The sequence below is a fragment of the Rhipicephalus microplus genome, chromosome 5 (assembly GCF_043290135.1).
Source record: "Rhipicephalus microplus isolate Deutch F79 chromosome 5, USDA_Rmic, whole genome shotgun sequence".
NCBI lineage: Eukaryota > Metazoa > Arthropoda > Arachnida > Ixodida > Ixodidae > Rhipicephalus > Rhipicephalus microplus.
The window spans coordinates 14184046-14210959 of NC_134704.1; the positions used below are offsets into that span (position 1 = coordinate 14184046).

At 47.9% G+C, this 26914-nt stretch overlaps 3 protein-coding genes across 6 annotated transcripts in view; 2 read left to right on the plus strand and 1 right to left on the minus strand.

The window, feature by feature from the left end:
* Positions 1–26914, minus strand: part of LOC119174972 (uncharacterized) — a 267896-nt gene that overhangs the window by 14163 nt on the left and 226819 nt on the right. The gene's annotated exons all lie outside the window — the stretch shown is intronic.
* Positions 10935–12242, plus strand: LOC119174971 (very long chain fatty acid elongase AAEL008004). The gene has a single exon (XM_037426123.2). It carries the CDS (start codon positions 11102–11104, stop codon positions 11921–11923), a length of 822 nt encoding a protein of 273 aa, XP_037282020.2. The 5' UTR covers positions 10935–11101; the 3' UTR covers positions 11924–12242.
* On the plus strand, positions 13078–17570 carry LOC119174969 (very long chain fatty acid elongase AAEL008004). Its single transcript, XM_037426121.2, has one exon. The coding sequence runs from the start codon at positions 14588–14590 to the stop codon at positions 15527–15529; it is 942 nt and encodes a 313-aa protein (XP_037282018.2). The 5' UTR covers positions 13078–14587; the 3' UTR covers positions 15530–17570.

Sequence of the window (26914 nt, forward strand, 5' to 3'; positions counted from 1 at the left end):
TGATTTGATCATTTGCAACAGTACCGAGAAGTGTGAAGGGCAAATAACATGGGAGGTAGGAAGGCTTCAGTCGACGATAGATTATGCACTGATGTAACATAGGATGTATGATAAGCTCAGGGGAATGCACATAGATGAAGGTGGCTCCAGAAGTCTGGGTAGCGATCACAAACGTATCAAGCTAAGTTTTGGAAGAGGAGTGAAAGTGGGAAGGAGACAAAATGAGCAAATACAGGAAAATTTTTATCCAGAAAGGCAAATTGAAATAGCCACTAAGCAAATTGAGAAAGTAATCACGGAGGATAATAAGACAGTGTGGACATACACGAATCTAATTAGACTCTTTGAGCTAGAGCTTGCTAAGACGCGTGACAAGTCACCCCGGAAAAGAAGACACAAACCCAAAAGTTGGTGGGATGAGGAAGTTAAGAGAGCCATAGCAAAACGTCAGGAAGCCTCTAGGGAACACAGACATGCTAAGCAGCGGGGTGAACCGACAGATGATGTTGAAAGAAAATGGGTAACCTTTCTAAGCTGTAGAAGGGATGCATCCCTTCTGATCAATGAAAAGATTAGAAGGAAGGGAGCTCAGTGGCTGGCAGAAGTACATAAAAAAGATAGAAAGGCAGCTGCGAAATTTTGGAACCATCTAAACTCCCTAAGAAATGAAACGAGCCTAGAGCAGAGATTTATAACTACAGCCCAAGGTGCTAGGCTAGAAGGGGACGAAGCTATTGAATATATAAGAACAAAAGTGACAGAAAAATTTCAACAAAGAAGTACTTTATGCACCACAATAGACGAGGACGAATCAAGTGGTGCAATGGCTCCATTTTCACAACAAGAGTGGGAAAGGGCTGAGAAAAGGGTTCCTACTAGTACATCAACAGGCCCAGATGGCATTCCAATTAGGCTGATAAAGACATTAGGTCCGAAGTCTAAGCAGGCTTTGAGAGAGGCAGTGAGCACAATAATAATCGATGGTGAAGTTCCCGATGGATGAAAACTTAGCAGGATGAGCATGATCTATAAAGGAAAGGGGGACAAAGCTGACAAACAACTACCGTCCTATAACAGTGACATCAGTGGTCTACGGGCTGGCGATGCAGATTATAAAGGAAAGACTGCAGGCGTGGATAGAGGATGAGGGGGTGCTGGGGGAACTGCAGAATGGGTTTCGGAAACACAGGAGGTTGGAAGACAATCTGTTCTCACTGACGCAGTGCATCGAAATAGCAGAAAAGGAACACAGGCCCCTGTGGCTAGCATTTTTGGATATCAAGGGAGCGTACGATAGCGTGGTTCAAGAGGAATTGTGGGGAATACTGGACACACTAGGCGTGGAACATGTAGTCACTAATCTTTTAAAGGGTATCTATAAAGGTAACAAGGTAGTTATAAAGTGGGAAAAACAGGTATCCAAGCCTGCAGAGGTAAAACGGGGGCTTAGGCAGGGGTGCCCCCTGTCACCCTTATTATTCATGATGTACCTACAAGGATTAGAGGCAAAATTAAAGCGAAGTGGACTGGGCTTCAACCTCTCTTTAGTCAAACAAGGAAGACTTATTGATCAGACACTACCAGCATTAATGTACGCAGATGATATAGTGCTAATGGCCAACAACAAGGAAGATTTGCAGAGATTGATGGACATTGCGGTAATGAGGGAGATAGGTTAGATTTTAGATTCAGTAAGGAAAAATCAGCAGTCATGATTTTCAATGACAACGAAGGTAGTGAGCTTAGAATACAGGAGGTGACGCTAGAGATAACAGATAAATACAAATATCTGGGCGTATGGATAAGCAATGGGACCGAGTATCTGAGGGAACACGAAATATACGTGACGACTAAAGGTAACAGGAATGCAGCAGTCATGAAAAATAGGGCACTGTGGAATTACAATAGGTATGATGTTGTGAGAGGAATATGGAAAGGGTCATGGTTCCTGGGCTGACGTTCGGCAATGCGGTCTTGTGCATGAGATCAGAAGTTCAAGCAAGATTATAAATTAAGCAACGTGGAATAAGTAGGCTTGCTTTAGGAGCTCACGGGAATACACCAAATCAGGGAGTACAACGTGATATGGGATGGACATCATTTGAGGGCAGGGAAGCTAGCAGCAAGATAAAATTTGAGAAGCGATTGATAGAAATGGGGGAAGAGCGTTGGGCTAGGAAGGTTTTCAGCTACTTGTACATGAAGAATGTCGATACAAAATGGAGGAAGCGAACCAGGAAGTTGACTGGTAAATACTTAGAAAACAGCAGGTGGCCAAACCAAAAAGAACTATCGGTTAAGAAGAAAGTGAAGGAAACGGAGACTGACATGTGGAGAATGGGCATGATAAAGAAGTCCGCACTAAAGATCTATCGAACGTTTAAGCAGGAAATCGCCAAGGAAAGGATCTATGATAATACTCGGGGTAGTTCTCTACTGTTTGAGGCCAGAACGGGAGTACTGCGAACCAAGACATATCGGGCCAAATACGAAGGGGTAGACACAGTATGCAGTGCGTGTGGAGAGGAAGAAGAAACTGCCGAACACTTGATAATGTTCTGTAAAGGGCTTCACCCTATACTTCAGGATGATGGCGCAGAGTTTTTCAAAGCACTTGGGTTTAGGGACCGGGAGGGCAAAATAAACTTTAAGCGGGTAGACTTAACTAGAAGGAGGTTATCTGATTGGTGGCTAAAGTCAAGGCACGAGTGAAAATTAAACCCCTCACTGCGAAGTACGAATCCTCAACTTCATTATTTAAAGGAAAAAAAAAAAGATAAATGTAATGGTTAGTTCACTAAGTATTACGGCTAGGTGGCGTTAGCCGCCGCCCGATCTAAAGGGTACAGCCACATCCATCCATCCATCCATCCATACGACGCCGCCACACAAATTGGCGAGCAAAGCAGAAGCTTCGTTTAGGACGTCCCGTATGCTGCATTGACACTCACAGCGTCCGACCGGCTGCCGTCTGCGGCATGGGTGGAGTGGGGGGGGGGGGGGGGGCATTGTTTTTGGCGTGACGCTCGCAGTTTACGGGCCCTGAGCACGTGGCGACGGGCTGCCGAAGAGCTGCACGGGGCGTTCATTGAAGCAGCTTGCCACACGCCCCCTCAATGCAGGCATTCGCGCTGAGACAACGCGAAGCGTAATTCGACGACAAAGGGCTTCCCTACACGCCAGTTCGCACTCGCTGCCGCAATGGCTCATTGTTTTTTGCGTTCGCGAGAAGCAGTGCTATTTGCGAGAAGGCGAGTTTGCCCACGGCAATGCGACGACGGCGCACGTCGTTCTGACCCCGAAGTACAGCGCGTGGGGAGGCGCATAGCTCAAGTGGCAGTGACTCGAAACGGAACAAACACGGACAGCGCCGAGAAATGTGCGGTCCGTATAATTTACGTTTCGCGTAGAGAAAGAGAAAACAAAAAAAGCTTTCCAGCCTTCCACGAGACACTGCAGATAAATATCACTGTCACTCGACTTTCTTGAGCGTATACGGTGCTCGTGCGCACTGGAACACACGACGTCCTTGAAGCACCGGTCAACGCAAGTAAAAAAAAAATCTAATGAAATACCGGTGCTTTACGCATCAATACTACGATATTATTACGAGTCACGCATCAGCGTAAGTGCACCAATACCAAGGCACACAACTTTGTTTTAAGCTGAAATAATCAAAAATAAACAAATGAAGGAGTCGTCACCATTACCGTGACGGCTACTATTTTCCTCTTGGTTGTTACTTGTTAGGATATGAGCGTAATGCAATCCACGAGTAGGAGATTTCGCGAAGTTTTTTTTTTGTGTGTGTGGTGTTCTTCTGAAATGAACATATTACATGTAAAATGAAGACCCTTGTGTGATGTTGATTTTTGGCGCAATATTGTTACTCCAAAATATCAATTAACTCTCTTAAAGCCATGTACTCTCGGAATACATTCCTTCTGTGTTGCAATGGGACGACTTAACTGACTAACTAACTAACTAACTAACTAACTAACTAACTAACTAACTAACTAACTAACTAACTAACTAACTAACTAACTAACCAACCAACTGACTAACTTAATAAACCGAATCTTTGAGTAATGCACGCATATGGGCTGGTTAGTTCAAGATTAGAAGAGAAAAACAGCTCTGAAAAGGCGAGTGAAATATAAGTACGTAACCTTGTTCCTGGCGCGGCGATCGGGACGTTATCTCCTCGAAGGGAAGATAACGGGAAGGCACTGAAGTCTTTAAAACGACCTTAAGGCACGTATAGGTTAACCAGAAAAGTGTCCGGTTAAATACCCTGGGACCAACTTTTCTTTTTTGCCTTGGACTGTGGGAGAGGGCAATTGGAGTGTGAAGAAACAACGAAATGAGCAACAAATGCGCGGACAGTTCCGAGATAGCACCGCTATAGTGAGAGCCATTCGTACAAGCCCGCCGCCCTCTATAACACAATTGTGAACATCTCTTCACTGCCTTGCGGGCCGACAAGCACTGGGGACGGGCGGCACGAGTCACAACTTGCGTCTTCCTGAAGCGAACCGAGGGCAGTGCGCATAACAAATGTTTGTTTTCTTTTTTTTAGGTGCCGTATACTATAGATCTCGCACGCCGTAAAACTCGGTCACTCCAGTTAATGTTGCGTATGCCTTCTTGAAGGCAGCCCCAGACGAAAAGCAGACAGAACAGCGAAGCTTTCCGTGGATATATATATATATATATATATATATATATATATATATATATATATATATATATATATATATATATATAATCACAGTCATTATTGGTACTGCACTGACCAAGTATAGCCAACGAAAGTCAGCCTGTTCGTGACATCTGCGTCCTACGATACAAGCAAGCGGCGAGAGATGCCTGCATGTGTTTCTAACACACATCGTCAACCAAGGAAAGCAGCGACGTGCCCCGAGTTCCATTAATCATCTCGACACAGCAAATCCTTTCCACGGAAAATCCCTTGCCAGTAACGGTGAGCGTGTGCGCATACGTGAGTGTGTGTGGAAAGGAGGGCGGAGGCTTAGGTTCCCAAACCACTGCGAAGGAGCGAGAGAAGAGCCATTAGGCTCACAATACGAAAAAAAAAAACAGCACCAGCCGAGTTAATGACCTAAATAAATTACAGAAACTGTCACACGCATTACCTTCCCAAACGGAACGAATAGCGAGGAATAGCGGTGAGAAATGAACGCCCCTGGCACCGGCTTATGACACTTGACAAAACTGCTGAGCCATTCGGACGCCCGTTTCACAGGAACCGCCATGGTTTACGCCATTGTTCATTCAGACTTTCACTGTCTATTCATTTTTCTACTGCTTGCTTTTTGAGGAAGCGTAAAACTCGTAGTGGACCAACTCCATCATTATACCATCTCGCCAGATCTGTGGTGGGCTCTACAAACCGACGCATTCATTCACTAAATCAAGGGTCACTTTTTGCAGAGCGCACAACGGTGTGACATTATGACGTCACTGTAAATTCCACGGCTGCGACATCTGGAGTATAAGCAAGCAAAGCTATCAATAATGTTGCCATCTCTAGTATGTGACTTAAACGCCTCTATATCTTACAACTCTAATCTGTTGTATATAGCACCGAGTTTCACAAAAGGTTGCAAATTCTTCGAACAACCGCTACATAAACGAAATTCGGCATAACCAAATCGGCGCTGACGTCTGATTGATATGTGGGGTTTGACGTTTCAAAACCACCATATGATTATGAGACACCCCGTGTTGGAGGGCTCCGGAAATTTTGACCACCTGGGGTTCTTTAACGTGCACTCAAATCTGTGCACATGGGCCTACAGCAATGTCCGCCTCCATCTAAAATGCAGCCCCCGCAGCCGGGATTCGATCGCGCGACCTGCGGGTCAGCAGCCGAGTGGCCACAATAGACCACCGCGGCAGTACGCAGCTGACGTCTGTATAAGTTAGATTTCAAAGTACTGGTGCCATAATACACACACACTATGGAAAAAAAAAAGAGAGAAAAGAATTACAGCGGGAGACGCGAAAGAACGCGTCGACGGAGAGCCACGATAAGCGTCAGAGAGAAACGGGCACAAGGAGGAGGATACAGCTTTATTTGACAAAAAAAAAAAATCGAAGTAAATGTGGTTGGGCCCCTAGACGTCCGGGAGCCCCCTGGCCGACATCTCTAGGCAGGCCCGGTGCACCAGCTTAAGTGGTCGTCCGAGCCAGTGACCCGAAGAGCGACCTCCCACGAGGAAAGGGAAGGGTTAGGAATAGGGTCTACCGCCACGGGCTTTGGCCAGTTCCACAAGCAGTGGAAAAGATCAGCCCGGGGTGCCCCGCAGGTGGTGCAATGTGGTTGGTGAAGAGTGGGGTAAAATAGGTGTGCCAGATGGGGAGAAATCAATGCTTTTGTCTGCAGCTGGCGCCAAACTGAACTCTGATTAGAGGTGAGGGAGAAGTGTGGGGCAGGTAAATCTCGTCTGCCGTTTAGGTAATACCTCGTAATCTCATGGTAGGTGCGGATTCCCTCTTGTGGTTTTCTCATGAGTTTGGGTGAGCGAGCCCCCAGGGTCCAGATGGAAAGACCTCGGACATGCGCATGAACGCGCTCATTCCCGGGGATACACTCATGGCCAGGCACCCACGTGATAGTCACCGGATGGAGAAGTGAAGGAATGTTGCTCAGTATGCGTGAGACTGTCTTTAGTGCTATGCCTTGACGGAAGTATCGATAAGCGCTCTGGGAATCAGTGCAAGTTTCTGTAATGGTAAAATCTGCGGCCGCACGCACCACTGCTAGCGCTATAGTGCAACCCCCTCAGCCACATCGGGGCATGCCGTTCTAACGGACGCGAAAATGCTAATGTGCCCGTCTTCTGTCATGGGAGCAGCCGTCGCCGTTCCTTCAAGTGGACGTATACCGCAGCGTCGACATGGAGGACGTCTTCACGATTTCTGTACCGCCGTATGTAATAATCGGCGCGTGCCTTGCGTCGGCCCGGATGGCGTTCTCGATTCATGTTGCGCGGCAATGCTTTGAGTTGCATGTGTGCAGCGGCCCTTATTGGAATAGGCGACCGTGCTTCTTCGTTACGCATCGTGTCGCTTGATTCAAGCCCCAGGGTTCGGAGCAGGTTCCGCCCTGTAACTGTCCGACAAAGGCGCAAGAGCTGATTGCTTCTCTGTGCCCCTATTATTTCTTGGACTGTAATATACAGACCAGTCTCCAGGAGGAGAGTAGTTTTGGTGCACATCGGCAACCTCAATGCGGTTTTAACCACCCACCTGATTAGACTGTTAGTCCGTTCCATTCGCTTCTAAGAGGTGGTGATATGAAAGATCATAAGCGAGGCGACTTAACACCAGAGCTTCAACAATTTGCATGGTGTCTTTTTCAGATAGGCCATGATTGCGCGACGCAATCCGGCGCATCAGTCCTGAAATTTGCTTTATCTGCTTATCAAGAATGTTGAAGGTGTAGTTTGCGTCTGTTTGATTGTATGTGTAGACCCAATACCCTGATTTTATGTACTCTTGGCGCAGGTTGACCATGCACGTGCAGGTCAATGCTTGGGTCATGCATTCGGGGTTTAATTATAAGTAATTCCGACTTTTCTGGCGGACAGTGGAGGCCCATTCTACTAATATGCCGCTCGATGACGTTGATGGCAGATTGTAGAACGTCTTGTGCCTCCTCAATAGAGCCATGGCACACCCTCAAGTCATATCATCGGCGTAAAACGCATGCAGTAATTTAGGAATATCAGAGAGCTTTTTCGCCAATGGGGCCAAGTCAACATTGAATAAGAGTGGCGATAGGACAGCTCCCTGGGGTGTGCCCCCTGTTTGGGAGGGAAAAAGTTGCGGATGTGAGTGTACCTAATCTTACCTCGGCGGTGCGCTTTTCCAAAAAGGCTTTCACATAATGCCAGGTACTACGACCACAGCCAGTTGTGGCCAAGGTGTTCGTGACCTACATTGTCGAAAGCCTTTTGTATGTCTAATGCGAGGATGGCTCTGGTTTGGGCTGTCTGCCGTTTGGGATGAAATAGAGTCTCTTTAACATGCAAGAGGACATCCTGCGCCGATATAGGTTGGGGCGAAAACCAAACTGGGTGTTGGGAAAGAAATTACTAGCTTCTAAATATGGCTGTAGTCGACGGAGAAGAACATGCTCAAAAAGTTTACCTTCACAGCTCGTGAGCGAGATGGGTCGTAAATTTTCGAGAAGTAGGGATTTGCCTGATTTCGGAATCAGCGTAATCTGTGCATGTTTCCAAACACAGGGCAGTGTGCCCTTGCTCTAGTGTTCGTTAAAGAGATCCGTGAGCTCATGTAGAGACACGTCATCTGTTTCGGGCGATCTTGTATGTTACACGATCCGGCCCTAGTGCAGCGTCCTGGGTAATACAAGAAAGGGCCTGTTTTACCTCTGCAAGCGTGATATCTGCATCCAAGTTTTCGTCCGGATCAGGGAGTGTTAAAGGGAGCGCGTTCGGATCCGCCGGTAGGGGCTAAGAAATGCAAAGGTTTTTTATGTGTGTCATAATGTCTGTGCCTTTTTGCTTTTCTAGGTAAATGAGCCGTTGGGTAGCGGTGTGAATGTGGTATTTGGTCGACGTGGGATCTAGAAGGGCCCAAAGTGAAGTTATCCGCCGGAGTGAGCGCCTACCGGTCTTCAGCATGCAGAGCAACAAATCCAATGAGTGAGTATAGACAATTCGGCGAACAGATGCCGTAAAGACGGTGAAGAGACGACATGACGCGAATGATACACGTGGAGAGGCTATTCGCCCTTTCTATTGGCTTAGGGACCCTGTAGCCTCCACAGTGCTGAAGGGTGAGGCGCCAAGGCGTGTTGGATCGCCAGCGAGACGAAGCAGAGCAGCGCGAGCCACGGTGACTTGCATAACTTCGAATTTGGCCACGGGTGGCACCCTCGTGCGTTTGACCCATTGCAGCTTGCGTTTGACACAGTTCTCAAACTCTCCTGATCCTGCGAACGCAAGAGCAACCTACGCAACCCAATGTCTTGAGCCCCCAATTCTCAAACTCTCAATGGTTGAGCTCCATCCGGTGCGCGGCGTGACCACCCTTACTGCGCGTGCACGTCCTCTCTCCTTTATCTCCCCTCCTACGCTTCTTCCTCTATCGCCTCGCAACGCCGACGCAGGCAGCGTCTTTTAGCGAGAGTCTTGATTTCAAAAACCGACCGCCCGCGCTGCACAACCGTTCACTGGCCACCCCCGTATATATACTGGCACATGATCTTGACCTCCAAGGTAGCCGGTGTGAGATTTCTTCTGTGCGTTGTTGAACAATGAAAATTCGGGGGTCTCTGTGTCCAAGCGGAGTCTTCTACCTCTCATTTCCCATTAGCAGCCATTAGCATGATCCAGTAGGAAACACTGGTCCATCGCCGCGTGCTTTGCGCCTTCACAGGTTTCTCTCCTGCGCAACGCCGCGAGGAGCGCCAGCGTCGCCGCCAGTGTAAGCGTTAGCGCATGCTGCTTCGAATGTACACACGGTTCCCTTTAGCGGGAAATGGTGTAATTTTCCCCCTATGTAACCGTTTAGCGCAGCATAAGTGCGAAACAGTTAATAGGTGAGCAAGATCAAGTTTTTGGTTTTTGTAATGGGTTGTAATGGGCTGAGTCGCCATTGTGCATGAAAACAAATTAAAAAAAAAAAGCGCAAGAACACGCCGCTCGTGCAAATGAAAAGAAGTATAAACGCGAGATAGGCGTTTCATTTTCATGTGAGCACTTTTTGTGATCCAGGTGCTATAGACATGCCGGCCAATTCCACGAAAATGCTCATGCACAATGGCGGACATTGGCTGGTTCTTGTACATATGTACAGATGGCACTGCAAGCCTTGCCGTGGTGGTATATATATAGTGGCTAAGGTACTCGGCTGCTGACCCGCAGGTCGCGGGATCGAATCTCGGCTGCGGCGGCTGCATTTCCGATGGAGGCGGAAATGTTGTAGGCCCGTGTGATCAGATTTGGGTGCACGTTGAAGAACCCCAGGTGGTCGAAATTTCCGGAGCCCTCCACTACGGCGTCTTTCATAATCATATGGTGGTTTTGGGACGTTAAACGCCACATATCAATCAATCAATCATGGCACTACAACACATTTTTTTGCAACTCGTTTATAACGCGATTTTTTTTCCGACATCAAGCCTGCCTAAGGTCAGTTTGCAAAGCAGTCGCAAACACCAGCGTGACTCAGTGGTAGAATACTGGGCTGGCACGCAGGGGACGCGGGTTCAAATATCATTGTGTGCTTGGTGTTTGATATTTTTTTGAATTTTTTCCCCTTACTTTATGCGATAGTGGTTACGGACGGCGGCAGCGGCGGCGGACAACTACAGCACCGCACGCGACTCTTGTTGTGATCTCGTAACAGCTTTCGCTCTAAAACGCTTATTACTCAGGCAGTTTACCGAAGCTACGCTATACACGAGAACAACGGAACGAACGGTTTCCTCGTCTTCAACACATATCGGTTCTGCCGTATCAACTACGACTATATAGGCCTGGGCGACAGAGAGACGTTCGCTATGATAGGAGAAAAACAATAAAACGATATATCGAACAACTGCACAAGCGAATTATGAAATTACAAAAAATACAGGAACAGTCATTTTTATGCTATACTGACGAAGAGGGCTTATTATTTTTTCAAAGCTCGACGCACTTGGAAATTTGCAGGGCACCTGTACGGTACGTGTTCGAGGCGCCCAGCGGCACCAAATTGAGAGGAGACGATGGCGTGAATGTAAGTTGACTTCCGATGGGTCGCCGAACGACACCGTGTTCCTGCTGGATTTCTTTTTCTTCCTCCACGGCAGTACATCAACGGACGGCGACGAGATCGGATTAGTCTTCTCGCTCGTTCATTTGCATACATCAGAATTAATGTCCTGATCGTTCTTCAACGGCATTCTCTTCCTGCTGCTTCCACACAGACGGTGTGCAGATTTGGTCCGTGTGCCACGCAAGGGTAAAAGTCGGAGCTAAACTTTCCAAGAGGTCCCGAGTGCTGAAATTTCAAAGGTTAATACCGCCTCCGCAACGCCAGCGCCTGTGTGAGTGTGACCAGTATGCAAGTGTCCTCCGCTTCGCCGTTGTCCCACATCCGCAGCCTGTACGAGTACGTGTGGTCCTTGCGCGACCCGAGGATCAAGGAGTGGAGCCTCCACCGTGATGCGCGGTTCATTTTTCCAGTGCTCATCTGTTACGTGTACGTAGCCAAGATCGCTGGTCCCCGCTGGATGAAGAATCGCGAGCCTTTCAAGTTACGAGGAGCTATCCTGACCTACAACTTCGCGACCGTCGCCGCGAACGCCTACTTCTGCATCGAGTACCTGCGACACTCCTATCTGCAGGGCGGCTACAGCCTCTTCTGCCAGGGCATCGACTACGAGACCAGTTTCGACGAGCACACGACGGCCATCGTAAACTTGCACTCGTGGTACTCCTGGGTCCGAATCGCCGACTTCCTGGACACGTTCTTCTTTCTGGCCCGAAAGAAAAACTCCCAGGTGACCTGCCTGCACGTCATCCACCACTTCCTGGTAGTGCTGAACATGTGGATCTTCACGAACTTCGGCAGCGACGGCCAAACACTGCTGGGACTTTGCGTCAACTCGTTCGTCCACGTCATCATGTACTCGTACTACTTCCTCGCCGCCCTGGGACCTTCGATGCAGAAGTACCTGTGGTGGAAGCGCTACCTCACCGAGCTGCAGATCGTGCAGTTCGTCAGCCTCATGCTGCACATGGCCATCACGCTGTTCCACGACTGCGGCTATCCGAGGGCGCTCGCGATCTTATCATTAGCACAAGGGTTTCTCGGGCTTGGACTTTTCATCAACTTTTACGTGAAGACGTACCCCGAGGCGGCAAAAGAGAAAGCGGTGTGAAGTGCTTAGCGAAAACTAAAGTCCTATCACTGCTCTTCAAGGAAAGCGTGGTTGCTTCGACATTCAAGCGTGAACACTACTCGCATTACAACCAAGAAAACCAGTCTTTGAACTGAACTTTGTGTGTGTCTATTGTGCTGTGTAGGTCTCGAAGCTAAAGACCACAGATGCAGGTCAGATCCCTCGTGTTTATTGTAGGCAGACCGAACACTGTTGTAATGGCATAACTTGTAGTAATTCCGTAATTTTTGTATCATTTTAGCTCTTACTTATGGTTGTTCACAGAAAAGGATAAAAAAATAATAAAGAAAATTGTAAGATGGAATGAAATGATACAAAGTGCACATGCTGCTGAGTGATATATTCAGCGTGAGGGCACAAAATTGCCCTTAATTAGAGGGGAATTACGTCCTATGCGGTATAATCCAACATATTGAGTTAGTTATTTCTTATATATGTTAATGTCTAGGCCATATGTAATCACGGTGCCTTAAGTGCGAAACCACGTTACCATTATGATTGATATGTGGGGTTTAACGTACAAAAACCACGATACGATTATGAGAGACGCCGTATAGTGGAGGGCTCCGAAAATTTCGACTACCTGGGGTTCTTTAACGTGCACCCAAATCTGAGCACACGGGCCCTACAGCATTTTCGCCTCCACCGAAAATGCAGCCGCGCCGCAGCCGGGATTCTATCCCGAGACCTGCGGGTCAGCAGCCGCTTACCTTGGCCACCGCGGCGGGGCTACGTAACCATTATGAGCGACGCCTTATAGTACTCCGGAATTTTCGACCATGTGGCCTTCTTTAACGAGCACTGACATCACACAGTACACGAGTGTCTACCATTTCGCCTTCATGGAAATAAATGCAACCGCTGCCGCCGGGATTGACCTTCGGGTCGGCAGCCGAGCCCCGTAACCAGTGATCCACCGCGGCGCACAGCACCCTATTATAAGTACACGGTTTCATCTACGTTCGGCTGATACGTTGTATAATTTGAATTGATCACACTCACTCATCTGGTTCTCATTACAAGCTTCAGCCGCGATTCGCGCGCGTCCACAGAGGCGCACAAACAAACCCACACAGGCACATACACAAACGCACAAACAATTCCCCCCCCCCCCACCCTCTCTCATGGTTGCAAATATGACCCTTCGGATGCTCTGCTTGTCGTTGCAGGAGCACGTGCACCATATGTCGCGAGTGTCACTCGTGCTACCGACAGCCAGAGGCAAGCAGTGTGGGACAGCCGCTGTAAACGCACCTAATTATAGAGACGACGCAGTGGGACTTGTTTAAGCGTCAGGTTGTTGGCTAGTTGCAAGAAATCAAATGGCTTGTACTAAGTATAAAACATCGTAATGCGATACGTGTTTGCTTTCACTGGCCTGTGGACGGAGCGGGTGCTGCTTACAGACGCCATTGCAAGAACACCAACGCCCACTCTGATCGTCCGCTCTCGCTTATCAACTGGCAAGTCATTTTCGAAAATCCCACCGTATATACTTTTTTAACGATAAAACTGGAATTTCATATCACCGCAGCAAATAAAAGCACTTCACATCAATAGATCACAAAATACAAATGCCTCATTCAGGCGCAGAGAAACGACTGTATATATCACATGTGTGCATCTTTGCGCAAAATAATGATCTATACATGTTACCTGCTTCCTAAGTGCTGTTTTATATTCTCTAACGTGTTCTGTTTTATTCTTTACCTTGACAGATGGGCTTTTTTTTTTTTTTACACAGCTTGGAGTTTTACAAATAACGGAATTCATTCTCAACAGAAGTTTTTGTTGTGTCGACGGCGCATGCCCAGTCCATTCACTCGTATCGCCCATTTTCACAGATCGTTGCGACAGGCCTCCATCCTACAGGGGACACAAGATAGGCTGAAAAACGATTCACGACGACGATCCGAACAGTAGCAACCCCGTGAAGGTTATTACTTCATTTTATGACGTGGCAATAAATGCGGCATATGCAACCAAAAATGCAACCCATACGTCATCACTAGCTAAGCATGGCAAAGGCGAGCGCACCGCGCTGATTATATAGTGAACGATGACTTGCGAGAAGGGAGATCGGAAAGTGCCGCGTCCTTCGTGAGCGCCACGACCAGTGCGAACGAATGATTGACCTCACAAGGCAACAAGGTTGAAATGAAGTCGAGAAGGTTTCTTTTTTGTCCACCTTGGCGCGGAGAACATGTTTTGACGTGTGATGAACTTCGTCCTTACTGCAGTATACTTTCCTTCACAGGTATCGACCACTATACACAATGCACGATGCCCGCTAGCGTGCGATATCTTTTTCAAGGAACACGCGCTATGACGTCAAAGCTTCGGTGCGAAGACTTAGGAATAAGCCATTTCCCACGCTGCAGCAGCGCGAGAGAAGCGGGAAACATTTTTTTTTTGTCTCTCACGATCCTTCCCATTCAAAGGAGCAGCGTTCTTTACCGGCCACACGTGCCTCGTCGTCTCGGACTCGCCAGTGTTCTCGAAGTGTTCACGATTGGAAATTAGAAGGCAAAGAACGGGAAGTGTTACAAGCGGGAAAACCAAGATGAAATTGTTTTACTTTGTTTCAGTTTCGCCTCCTCACACGTTTCACATACATCGCTATATATATATATATATATATACATGTATCCTTTAAAGCCCGATCAGATCCCACCTCGCCGGTATTCCACTGAAACGGCATTCGCTCCAAGTGACCCGTTCGCCGGCGCCGCACAGTGGACGCACATGGCATCCCTGCAAAAGCTCAGACAGGCGTCGCAGATGGCCGAATGGTTCGACTACTACTTCGCGTCGCGCAGAGATACGCGAACCAGCGGATGGGGAGGCGTACAAGATGCGCGGATTGTGTTCCCGCTTTTGATCGGCTACGTCTACTTCGTGAAAATCGCTGGGCCCCGCTGGATGAAAGACCGCAAGCCGTTTAACCTCAGGTGGGCCGTACTGACGTACAACGCGCTGACCGTGCTGGCCAACGCCTACTTCGCCGTGAAGCTATTCGGACTGACGTACGCCAGCGGCCACTACAGTCTGTTCTGTCAAGGCATCAACTACAGCTCGCCCACCGAGACGGACATGGCCATTCTGAAGCTCGGCTGGTGGTACAGCTTCGTGAGGATCGGCGACTTCTTGGACACCATATTTTTCGTGCTGCGCAAGAAGAACTCGCAAATCACCTTCCTGCACGTGGCACACCACTTCCTGGTCGTGTTCAGCGCGTGGTTCTACATGAACTTCGGTGGTGACGGCCAGACGGCGCTCGGCGGGTGCGTGAACGCATCAATCCACGTCATCATGTACTCGTACTACTTCCTCGCTGCCCTGGGGCCTTCAGTGCAGAAGTACCTGTGGTGGAAGCGCTACCTGACCAAGCTGCAGATTGCCCAGTTCGTGGGCCTCATGTTGCACATGACGATCACGCTTTTCTACGACTGCGGATACCCGAGGCGACTCGCGCTGCTGGCGCTGTCGCAGGGCCTCCTGGGCCTGGGGTTATTCATCAACTTCTACGTGCAGAGCTACGTCAAGCCTAGAAAGTCAAAGGCGGAAAGAAAGAAGACTGCGTAAGGCCGTTCAACACGACAATCCGATTCAAAGCGTCAGGGAGTGTGCGCGATTAAGTGAATAATGAACATTCACTGACACACAGCACATCATGGACCTGCACGATACACATAGGACATTATTGCGAGTTTCGAAAGCAGAGAACAGCTAGTGGGTGCTGCAGCAAATAATGTTATTCAATAATGTGGACATGGGCACGGTGTCAAAGGTGTACTCTTTCAACGTTCAGACGTCCTCCGACACCTAAGAGACCAGCAGCTGCGATTCAGGCTGGTACTTGAAATAGACAGGATTGTTTCCGTGTGTTTCCGCTATGTAAGTTCTCGTCCTTGTAAATAATGCATAACTCATACGTTTTAAATAAACGAGCACATTGACAACTGTGGTTTTTGTTCTATAACTAGATACAATTGCAATTAAACCAGTACATAATGAACTGAATGTTTCATTCCTCGGGTGGAAAAGCTGTATTAAAGCACAATGCTAAGTCTGGCATTCAGTTAAGCCCGGAACAGATTCAAGACGTTCATCATTATAGATATATTGCCGACTCGGTGTCGTTGCAGGGATTTGACAGTGCTGTAAATAATTTTCCTGGTCAGCACCAAAACCCCAAATCAAGAAGAACGGGCGCTCAACGAACCAACGTGCTGCATGGAGTCAATCGAAGGCTACGCGAATGACCCTCCTTACTCTGTCGGTCGCACTTTTTCGAGAAAAATAAATCGTGATAAAGGGAGAGTTTAACCGGCTGACAAGCATCTATGCCGCTCACGCTGGAAGAAAGCAAGGTGTTAAAACCACTCGCTCCATAGAGAGGTTTGCTTTACTAAATGTCACATATATTTGTTGCACATAATTCCTTAAAAAGTATTAAAATGTTTACGTGACTGTGTTGAGGAAGATGGGCACACGCTGACGTGTGACGTTTCTACGGTGGCATTTTTTAGAAATTATTTCCATGTAGTTAGAGTCGACGCTGGTAGGCTGGAAGGAAGGCGTTAATGTGCGAAAATCAGGAACATGTATTGGTTCTAAGGTTTTTCCAGTTCTTAGCAGTTTATGCCTAAGCAAGATCAACAAACTTTTATAAGACGCTTTACGTAATTTTGTTATTAAGGTTTTTCGCCAGGTAGACAATTACGTCATTTTTTGCAGTAGTGAGGACTTAAAAATCACCGCAAGCTCAGTGTGCGAAAAATTAGAATTAAACGGAGTAGGGCTGAACTTTCCTAGAGAATAACCTCAGAATACCTGAATGCAATTCATAGACATTTCGTCAAGATTTAAGGACCAAGCACGCTGCCAGTATTCTCCAAGATCTTCAGAACCACAGTTAAACTTTTTGTTGGAGCACTCGAACGTTGTGAACAGCGGTATAGCCACGTCTTGCCCGCACGAAGTCACGTGAGCAAGGAATGAGCGATAGCTTTAGCGCACAGGTTACGCATCATTTAGATGTAGCTTAGGACGAGCATGGCTACACAAAGCGAGGGGAGGGGAGGTGATTCTTAAATGAAAATAACAGAAATATGAGCCCCGTAACTGTCTCTCAGGGGGAGGACATCTCAACAGTAGCTCACGAGGGATGGGGGTAAGGAGAAATGAAAAAGGATAAGAATTAAATGTGCAGAGATAGAAAGAGGAGCAGGAGGAGAGAGAGGCGCAGGGACAGCCAGATACGGAAGTAAGGAGAAGATAGGAAAGATGGACACGGTCGCAGAAGTCCGAGGACGGGGCAGCGCTCGGCGAGGTCTCTTGTCGGCGTCAGGAGATGGCGTAGGGCGAGCTAGTCGGCCAGAGCTGCGCTGTCGTCGGAGATCGCGGGGGCCACCCGGTCGGCACAAAATCTAGCGAGCGAGTCCCCGCACAAAGCGATAGGAGGCAACGCGTCGTATATAGATATGCCGTACATTCATTGCGCATCCCACAGGCTAAATAAAGGAAGGGAAGCAAATACGACGTTAATGTTATTTTTTGTGAATGCCAATAAGCTAAGAAACTTAACGTAGCTTATACGGTGCGAAAAAAAAAAACAACACCCTTTTTCGAATAAATTTAGTTGATAGTTTGCGCTTGTCCTTCTCGCGTGTTTTTTTTCGCGCCATAAGCTACGTTAAGAATGAGCCAACTCGTCCAACAAGTCAGTCTGCTGAAGCTACGTAAGATTTGTGCCGCTGCGCAGAGAAAGAATGAGCGAGTAAATGAGGAGGAGCGCACTAACATTTATTTCATAAAAAAAAAACACCAACAGTTTCACGTACGAGTACATAAGGTCCCTTTACGTTGCTGTCGCTTCTACGTAAGACAGACGAGCCGCTGCATTAACCAGATATTATTGGAACATTGGACATTGCTAACCAGAGGCTCCCCTTGCACCCTTTCTTTACATTGTAGAGAGTGTAAGTTCACGCCAAAATTTGATGTGTATCGGCATATAGGAATTAATAACAAGAAGCCGTCTGAATATATTGATAATAGCGGCAGCGCATGCGTGAGCCAGCCATCGATTTGACTTAAATGAAGATTAATCGAAATTCCTTAACGGTTAGCTTCCACATTGATCACCACGCGTGACAGGTTCACATATTGCAAGGGCGTAGATACGCTTTTGTGCCTTCTTTCTTTCATACCGTTGTGCGAATCTTCAGTTGGTAGTGAACGACGTTTGTGGTGTCCCGATTTTTTTATTTCTTGCATCCGTCTTTGCGCGCCCTGTCTCTCTTAGAATGAATACGTACCAACAAGCTCAGCTTCTCTCTTATTCTCGCTAAATAAATTCGCAAACATCAGTGTCGTAAACCAGTTCAGCTGTATAAATGGTAACTCAGATGGGGCTAATGTACAACGAGCCCCGCCGCGGTGGTCTAGTGGCTAAGGTACTCGGCTGCTGACCCGCAGGGCGCGGGATCGAATCCCGGCTGCGGCGGCTGCATTTCCGATGGAGGCGGAAATGTTGTGGGCCCGTGTGCTCAGATTTGGGTGCACGTTAAAGAACCCCAGATGGTCGAAATTTCTGGAGCCCTCCGCTACGGCGTCTCATAACCATATGGTGGCTTCGGGACGTTAAACCCCATGTATCTATCAATCAATTGTGTTCAACGATCATTAAGAGCGAAGCTTTTTGTAACACAGGGCAGAGCTAACAAGAATTATGATCGTCACGAACCGGTACGCACTCGTTTCCTTCTCTTTAACTTCTTCAGTCCCTCAACACATGCACCGATTTGTTCGGCGTGGAACACCCAAAACTACGACAAGTACGCGAGTGTGTTACATGACTAAACATCTCGTAACATCCCGAAATAAGAAACGGGACTGAAATCCCGTAACATCCCCGTAATTACTAGTCACGTAATAAGTAACGTGACTGACAATCACATGACATCGCGTAAGCAGTCACGTGACTTGAATTCTGTCGCATGTACCCGCGTGGCTAAAATCCCACAGCATCGTGTAAGAGCTAGCCACGTGGTACGGTCCCGTCATAAACCACGTAAAAGCTGTAGTCGCGTGACTTGAATCACAGAGTCACGTAACGGGTAGTGACGCGACATATCTAGACAAGTCTAGCCAATTCTGGCCATACTCAGCACGATTCGAAAAAAAAAACCTAGCATCTGTAGTAATGGCTTGGGATTACTAGTAAAACTGAGAAAGGTTGAACGCTACCTCCGCTGATGGTTCCAGCCTCGCGCCACCATATTGCAAGTTGCCCACTTTTTTTTTTTCGTTATGTTAAGCACGAAAACTTCGGTCCGTAAAAATAACCTAAAAAATAGCCGAATACTGGGCAGTCACCGCTGCATACATGAGTCATAGTCGTTTAATTGCACGTGGAAACTTAATTCATCAACGTTATGACTTGTTTGTTTATGACACCAAAATACAGGACATCTGAATGAAGCAGGAGTCAAGTTTCAAGAAATAAAACACTGTCAGTGCATCGAACACACATTATGACATACAACATGACTTCAAGCCTTCATATGCTCACAATAAACAAAGTACGTCGTACAAGTTAAAAAAAATCCTCATGCACAAAGAATTTTTCAATGTACACAATTAAGTTTAACGAACTGTTGACAGTTGCCATTATTGCTCTGTTTATTATTAATGAACATAGCCATAATATATGTGCGTGTATAGAAACCTATCCGTACGGAATCTATCCACGGTAGTCTATGTGACCATTCTTTATGTACTGGACCTTAGACTGCTCATAATCTATGCGCGAAATATCGTATATTGTGGGCACTATTCATACTGTTAGCACTATTCATATTATTCGCCTTCTAACCTGTAAATACTCATCATCACCGCTTGGGTCTCGGCAGACGGGCGTTGGCTCAAGTGTGAATAAAGAAGAGTTTTGGAGGCTTGAACGCTGTCTCTCAAGTGGTGGAGGTGCTTTCCGGTGACGACGAGTCCTCTCGCTCTAACGTTGCCTCTAAGCATTTCACTCCAATACACCCCTGGAGCTCCGTTCCGATCACCGTTTGCCCCAACCGACCTCGGCAATGTCACAAGACATTGCCGAGGTCGGGCCTCTTCCGCAGCAGCTCTCACGTCTGCCCCGACAGCACCACCTTCCTGCTTGATCACCACGCCGCAGACGGATTCCCCGGTATTTGCCGGCCTTCGTGGTGACGACGTCGACGACTGGTTGCAGGAGTACGACGGCGCGAGTGCCCTCACCCACTGAGATGAATATGCGAAGCTCACGCGCGTCTTATTTTACCTGACCGGTGTCGCAAAAACTTGGTTATTTAATCACGAGCTCGACTTTCTGGATAGGGCCTCATTTAAACACCAGCTACGACAGATTTTCGCGAACGCTTCCATTCACTCAGACATTGCGAAGACGAAGCCAGCGGAGCGTGTCCAGCAAAACGGCGAGTCGTACACGTCCTATATTGAAGATGTCCTTGCCCTTTGTCGTCGAGTGAACAACTCAAATACGGAGACCGGCAAGGTGCGCCATCTTCTCAAAAGCATTGGTTCTGCGGCATTCAACGCGCTTGCGGTACAGAACCACGATACTGTCTCCCAAATTGTCGCAACATGCGCCTTGATGAGCTCCATCTGCTACCTCTGCAACCTGACACGTTTCATCTCAGCGCACCCTCTGACAGCGAGCCACATGTATTGATCCGCACCGTCATACGAGAGGAACTGCAGGCACAAGCTGTAGCTTCGCCTTTTGAGCTCCGCACGCCGTAGCCCGGCAGCAGCCTCCTCCGCAACATCACCAGGAATGAACTTGTTGCCATGAGGTCTACCGAAGTACACCACACGTCTCCAATTCCCACACCCCACACGTCTTCAATTCACACACGTCCCCACACGTCTCCAATTCAGGCGTCGATGCCTGCTCTCTCAGCGCGACCGTCACTTCCTCCTCCCGATTCCTGGCGGCCACCTCGACCTGTATGCTATTATTGTGGGATACGTGGTCATATTTCCCGCTTTTGCCGACGCCGCCAACAGGGCGAAAGGCGGGGTTACGACCAACATGAAAGAGGCGAGATGCCTGGTTCTATACCACGAAACAGTCAACCCTACCCACGGTATGAACACCGCTCGCCATCCCAGCAGAGCTTCGAAGAAGCCGATTCTTCTCGTTTCCCGCGTCACCGCTCCCCGTCACCGATGCGCCGCTCCTGTTCGCCTCGACGACCAGCTACCTCGACCCCGGGCCACCGCCCGAAAAACTAAGAAGTGCAGCTTTGAGAGGGAAAGGTGCATGTTTCAGGACAAGCCAAACTCCTCCGCAGCGGCAATCAAACGTCCTGTTAATATGTATTGAAGGTGTTTGAACTGAAGCATTGGTAGACACAGGTGCAGCGATTTCCGTCATTAATACTGAACTGTGCTGTGTTCTCGGTTGCTCAAAGTGAAGACGCCGTATACTGCATGGACCTCCTCTTCGGTGTGCCAAAGCAGTACTTATTTGGCCCGTCGGTGTGTGCACAGCGAGAGTTTTTATTGATGGCGTCCTTAATCATATTCCGTTTCTCGTGCTGTCCTCGTGTCCACACGCACTTGTATTGGGATGGGACTTCTTTTCTTCAGCGTCGGCGGCAATATCTTGCCATCAGCGGGTAGTTCGTATGACGTCTACGAAATTTTCATCTGATCACGATAATCGCCAAATGCATTTCGCCAGAGCGGCCTATTGTCCCATTCCACCTACCAACGAGAATGTATTGACGTTAACATCCAATACGATCATTATTGGTGATGTGTTCCTCGCTCTATGTGATCGCTCGATATATGGTGGAATCGTTATTGCACCTAGCTTGGTCAGGTTTAGTGACAACCGAGAGTTGATCACTGCCCGTAACCATACATCTTCACCACTTCTTCTGCCTCAAAGTACCCAGTTGGCCTGTTTTGCTGACACCGAACCTCTTGCCCTAATGACCCTTCATAAAGGTGTACCAGTGTCGCCTATTGCAAACGAAGACCATGCGACGACCACTGCTTTAATTGTAGTAGTAGTAGAAGTAGTACTTTATTTACAGTAAGCCGGATATAGAGCTCACTGCAGGGGCAAAGGGCTAAAGGCGAACAGCCTGACAAAGGCCCTTGTCCCTCCGCAGTCAGTGACAGTGCATTGCTACCATAAATCCTGATCTTCCGGCGGCACAAAAGGAGGATCTTTTGGCGCTACTTCGAAAACACAGCGCTTCTTTCTACGTCCACGAAAACCTTCTCGGGCGCACGTCCGTCGCAAAGCACCGTATCGAAACAGATGGTAATTCCATTGTACGCCGCCGACCATACCGCGTGTCTGCCGCGGAGCGCAAAATCATCGAGGACAACGTTAATAACAAGCTGAAACGTGACATAATTCGGCCATCGTCAAGTTCTTGGTCGTCGCCCGTTGTGCTGGTCCGGAAGAAGGACGGCTCGGTACGATTTCGCGTTGATTATTGAGCACTAAATAATATCACGCGCAAAGATGTATATCCGATGCCACGAATTGACGATGTGCTTGACTCCCTCCAGGGCACTGAATATTTCTCAAGCCTCGATCTCCGCTCAATGTATTGGCAAAAAGCTATGCATGAAGCGGATAAGGACAAGACAGCATTTGCAACACACGATATCCTCTATAAGTTCAACGTAATACCCTTCGGTTTATGCAACGCTCCGGCAACGTTTGAGCGTATGATAGACACCATTCTTCGTGGCCTTCAGCGGAAAACCTGTTTATGTTGCCTGGATGATATCGTCGTTTTTTCTTCCACTTTTCGGCAGCATCTTGAGCAGCTAGACGAAGTTCTGACGTGTCTTTCTAACGCTGGGCTGCAACTTAATGCAAAAAAAAATCGTTTTTGCCCGCAAAAACATCATAGTGTTAAGTCACCTTATAAGTAAAGATGGCGTTCGACCAGATCCTGACAAGGTGAAGGCTGTGACACATTTCCCTCGGCCGAAAATCCGAAGCAACTACGAAGTTTTGTGAGTCTTGCCTCTTATTTCCGCCGCTTAATTAGCGGCTTCGCCTCCATTGCATCGCCACTACACAAGCTTCTGACGCCTGGAACAGCCTTCTCTTGGACAACCGTTTGTGACATCACTTTTAACACCCTCAAGGCAGCGCTGACATCTGACCCCGTCCTCTGTCACTTGGACGAGCATGCCCCTGCCTGCCTGCACACCGACGCTAGCAGATCGGTGCTGTCCTCGTACAGCGTGACACAGCTGGTCGCGGAAGAGTAATCGCCTACGCCAGCCGCGCACCCACGGATCCCGAACGAAACTACTCGATCACTAAACAGGAATGTCTGGCTGTGGTTTGGGCCGTACAGAAATTCAGCCCATATCTTTACAGACGCCAATTTACCGTAATAATGAACCATCACACGTTGTGCTGGTTGTCATCGTTAAAGAACTTATCCGGACGCCTCAGTCGCTGGGTATAGTTCGTCTACAAGAATACACATTTGATGTCGTATACAAATCGGGAAAAAACACCAAGACGCCGACGCCCTTTCTTGTTGCCCTCTTCTGCTACCATCTAGTCCGAGCAAGTCTCTTCATGTCTCGTCACATCACGATGAGGCATCGCATCAACTAACGTTATCGGAACTCACCCTTGCAGCGCCACTGTCTTCCACTCGATACACTCTGCTGTCCCCCTGTCAACAGCAAGATTCCTACTGAAAACGCGTTGTTGAAGGCCTCTGCAGCAAGTCTACACCACCTAACGCCAGGCTGCGCCGACAGCTCAGGCGATTCAAGATTGAAAGTAACGTTCTACACCGATACGTTTTCAATGATGATGGGCACCATTGGCTTCCCGTTCTTCCACGCTCGCTGCGTGCGCAAGTCCTTGAGGCCTTTCATGACGACACAACAGCTAGTAACTTGGGACTTAACAAAACGTACAACCATGAAGAATCGCTTCTTCTGGCCTCACCTCTCCACCTCTGTGGCGAAATACGTCTCTTCTTGCGCACTATTCCAACGGCGCAAGCGACCAGTTTCACCTCCTGCAGTTTTTTTTTTTTTTGCAACCAATGACATGTCCACAGGAACCTTTTGATGTGATTGGAATAGACCTGGTCGGACCTCTTCCAGTAACAGCTGCAGGATATCGATAGATCGTGACAGCCGTTTACCACCTCACGCGGTACGCGGAGACTGCTCCTCTACGCTTCAGTTCAGCGTCTAACGTGACAACCTTCTTTCTCGAAGTCATTGTTTTGCGTCAAGGTGCACCTAGCGTCCTTTTAAGCAATCGCGGAAAGACTTTCCCATCGACAGTAGTTGAAGAGATGCTTAAAAATTGCGGCACAATTCACAAGATCACATAAGCATACCACCCTCAGACGAGCGGTATCACAGAGCGCTTCCACCGCACACTAATTGAAATAATAACCATGTATATTGGGCCAGATCATGACAAATGAGACACAATTTTACCATTTGTGACGTTCCCTCAAAACACCGTTATCCAACGCACTGCTGGGTACTCACCCTTCTATACTTTGTTTACGGTCGTTCGGCAACATTCACGACCGACGCTTCCTTCTTCTGCACACCGACCGTCACTTCGACTACATCCGACCAGCTTGTTTCGAGAGTTCAAAACTGTCGGCAACTTGTTCGACTAAATACCGAAACCAGTAAATACGATCACAAGCAGCGGTACGACATCTCTCATCGTGACGTCTCTTTCCGTCCGGGCGACGAAGTCCTCCTTTGGACGCCTACTAGTGTTCCAGGATTGTGTGAAAAGTTTCAGTCGCGATTCCTTGGTCCTTACATAATTAACGAACAGACACCCCCTGTGAACTATCGTATCTCTACCACTGACGTTTCTCCCAATCGTCGCTACCGTGGTTCGGAGATAGCCCGTGCATGTTTCCCGTCTAAAGCCTTTTGTGCGACGTCTCTCACAATTCTAAGTCGCGGCCAGGTTGGCCGCTTCGTGACGCGGGGCAATTAGTGTGAGCACTATTCATACTGTTAGCACTATTCATATTAGTCGCCTTTTCACCTGTAAATACTCTTCATCACCACTTGGGTCTAGACAGAGGGGCTTTGCCTCAAGTGTGAATAAAGAAGAGTTTTGAAGGTTGTAACGTTGTCTCTCAATACGTACACACAGCCGTCAACGTCAACACACGTAACACGAACCCTCCGCAGCTTGGCATGGACGGGTCTGACTGATGCCAGCCGCGAAGTTATGGGCGCTGTTGCCGATATGATATATACGTCGGTATATGCTTGGACAGTACGTCGGCATGTATCGGTAACACCCATCTCGGCAACAACACAGAAAGGTACACGAAGCTGGCTTCAATCAAGGCCTTTCAGGCCACGCTGCGGTGCGTTCGAGGCAAGTGAATACTGACAAGGTTTTCAGGCAACCCGAAAGGGAGATTTCTCGTATCCACGGTGTGCACTATCAATGCTCTGGACGCGCCGGAGCTAAAAAAAAAAAAAAGAAAACCACGTTTCCTCATCCAGCGTTTGCAAGCCAGCCCGAACTCAATGGACGCCACCACGACAAGTCCACCTAGTTCATTGGTTTTGCGTCTATTGCATGCATCCTGAACCGCAGGAATCGCTTCGTCGTTTTTTTTTACGTGAACTTCGTGCGACTGATAGCAAAATGACAGTTGTTGCGTGTTGACAGTGTTGACAGGTGTGGCGAATTACAGACTTCCCATGACGTCATACTTGTGTTGACACGCCGCTGCGAAGCCACCCCCTCAATACCGAAACAGGAACCGCTGTTTTAAGGTAGCGGTATTGAAAATACATTCAATGCAAACCCGAGCACAACGGCACTCACATTAGCGTCCTAGGACACTCTTGCTTTCATATCGAGCAACAACCCGAAAATATTTAAAATTCGTGTCAGTACTCTCTGAAACGTGCTGACCACCTGTACCTAGTGCTCTGATTTTTTCATCCTTTGAAGAGAGAAAATGTTCTCCCATATTCTTCTAGTCGTTCTAGTTTTTCTCACCTTTGCGTGTTTTTTCAACACCACTATCTTCTTGTTTGGAGAGGCAGATTTGATGCAGCTGACCTTCCCATGTTATTTTTTTCCCATGTAAAAGTAATAAAGAAAAAGCCTGGCATGCAGCCCGGAATTGAAAACTGCTACAATTACTTGGCGTTTGTCGGTCCCCGAAACAAGCGCACGCGACAACCCTGACGTCTGGTGACGTAACGCTCTTTCTCCAAAGTGTTGCAATGCCCTCCGACCGCTGTCCTGACTTCCCCCGAGTGATTTCTTTTGTGGCGTGTACGATGTGGTGACGGGCACGTAGTCTCGACTAGCCGCATTTTCCATTCTCCGCCGCATAAAAACAAAGATTGTTCAGGCAGCCCGGATGTTATGTTATACCCGAGTCTGTCTCTCGTGCGATAAGACGACGACGACGTCGACAACAACAATAAAACAAAACAAGACAACACAAGACAATAACAGCAACAAAAGTATTCTCTTATTTGCGCGCCATAAAGATCATAGATCTGATGTACATGAATCTTGTTCTTTGTCGCATTTCTCTGTGTGCGTCTGCTATTTACTAATTAGGATTTCTTTAACACCTTGTTATTTTATTAACAGATGTATGCGTTCAACAGATCTTTTTGTGTATGTTTCAACGCTTGTGTCGTCTTGTCACCCACACCTGCTTGAAGTATGAAGCAGAGACAGCAAATAAATAAAGCAAAATAAAATAAATAACAACTACCAAGAAAACGACGACAACGTGCCATAGTATATAAAATTCTAACAGAAATCCACAATCCCTCTTTTCGGGGGACATGAGACCTGCTTTCAGTGAGCCCTATACCAAGCCGCGTTGGAGAAATACTGGAAAATGAGATTTAGAAGTGTTGACAGCTGGGCCT

Excerpts from the sequence above, each read along its gene's own strand:
- LOC119174971 (XM_037426123.2), top strand. The coding sequence starts at position 11,102 with ATGCAAGTGTCCTCCGCTTCGCCGTTGTCCCACATCCGCAGCCTGTAC.
- LOC119174969 (XM_037426121.2), top strand. The coding sequence starts at position 14,588 with ATGTATCCTTTAAAGCCCGATCAGATCCCACCTCGCCGGTATTCCACT.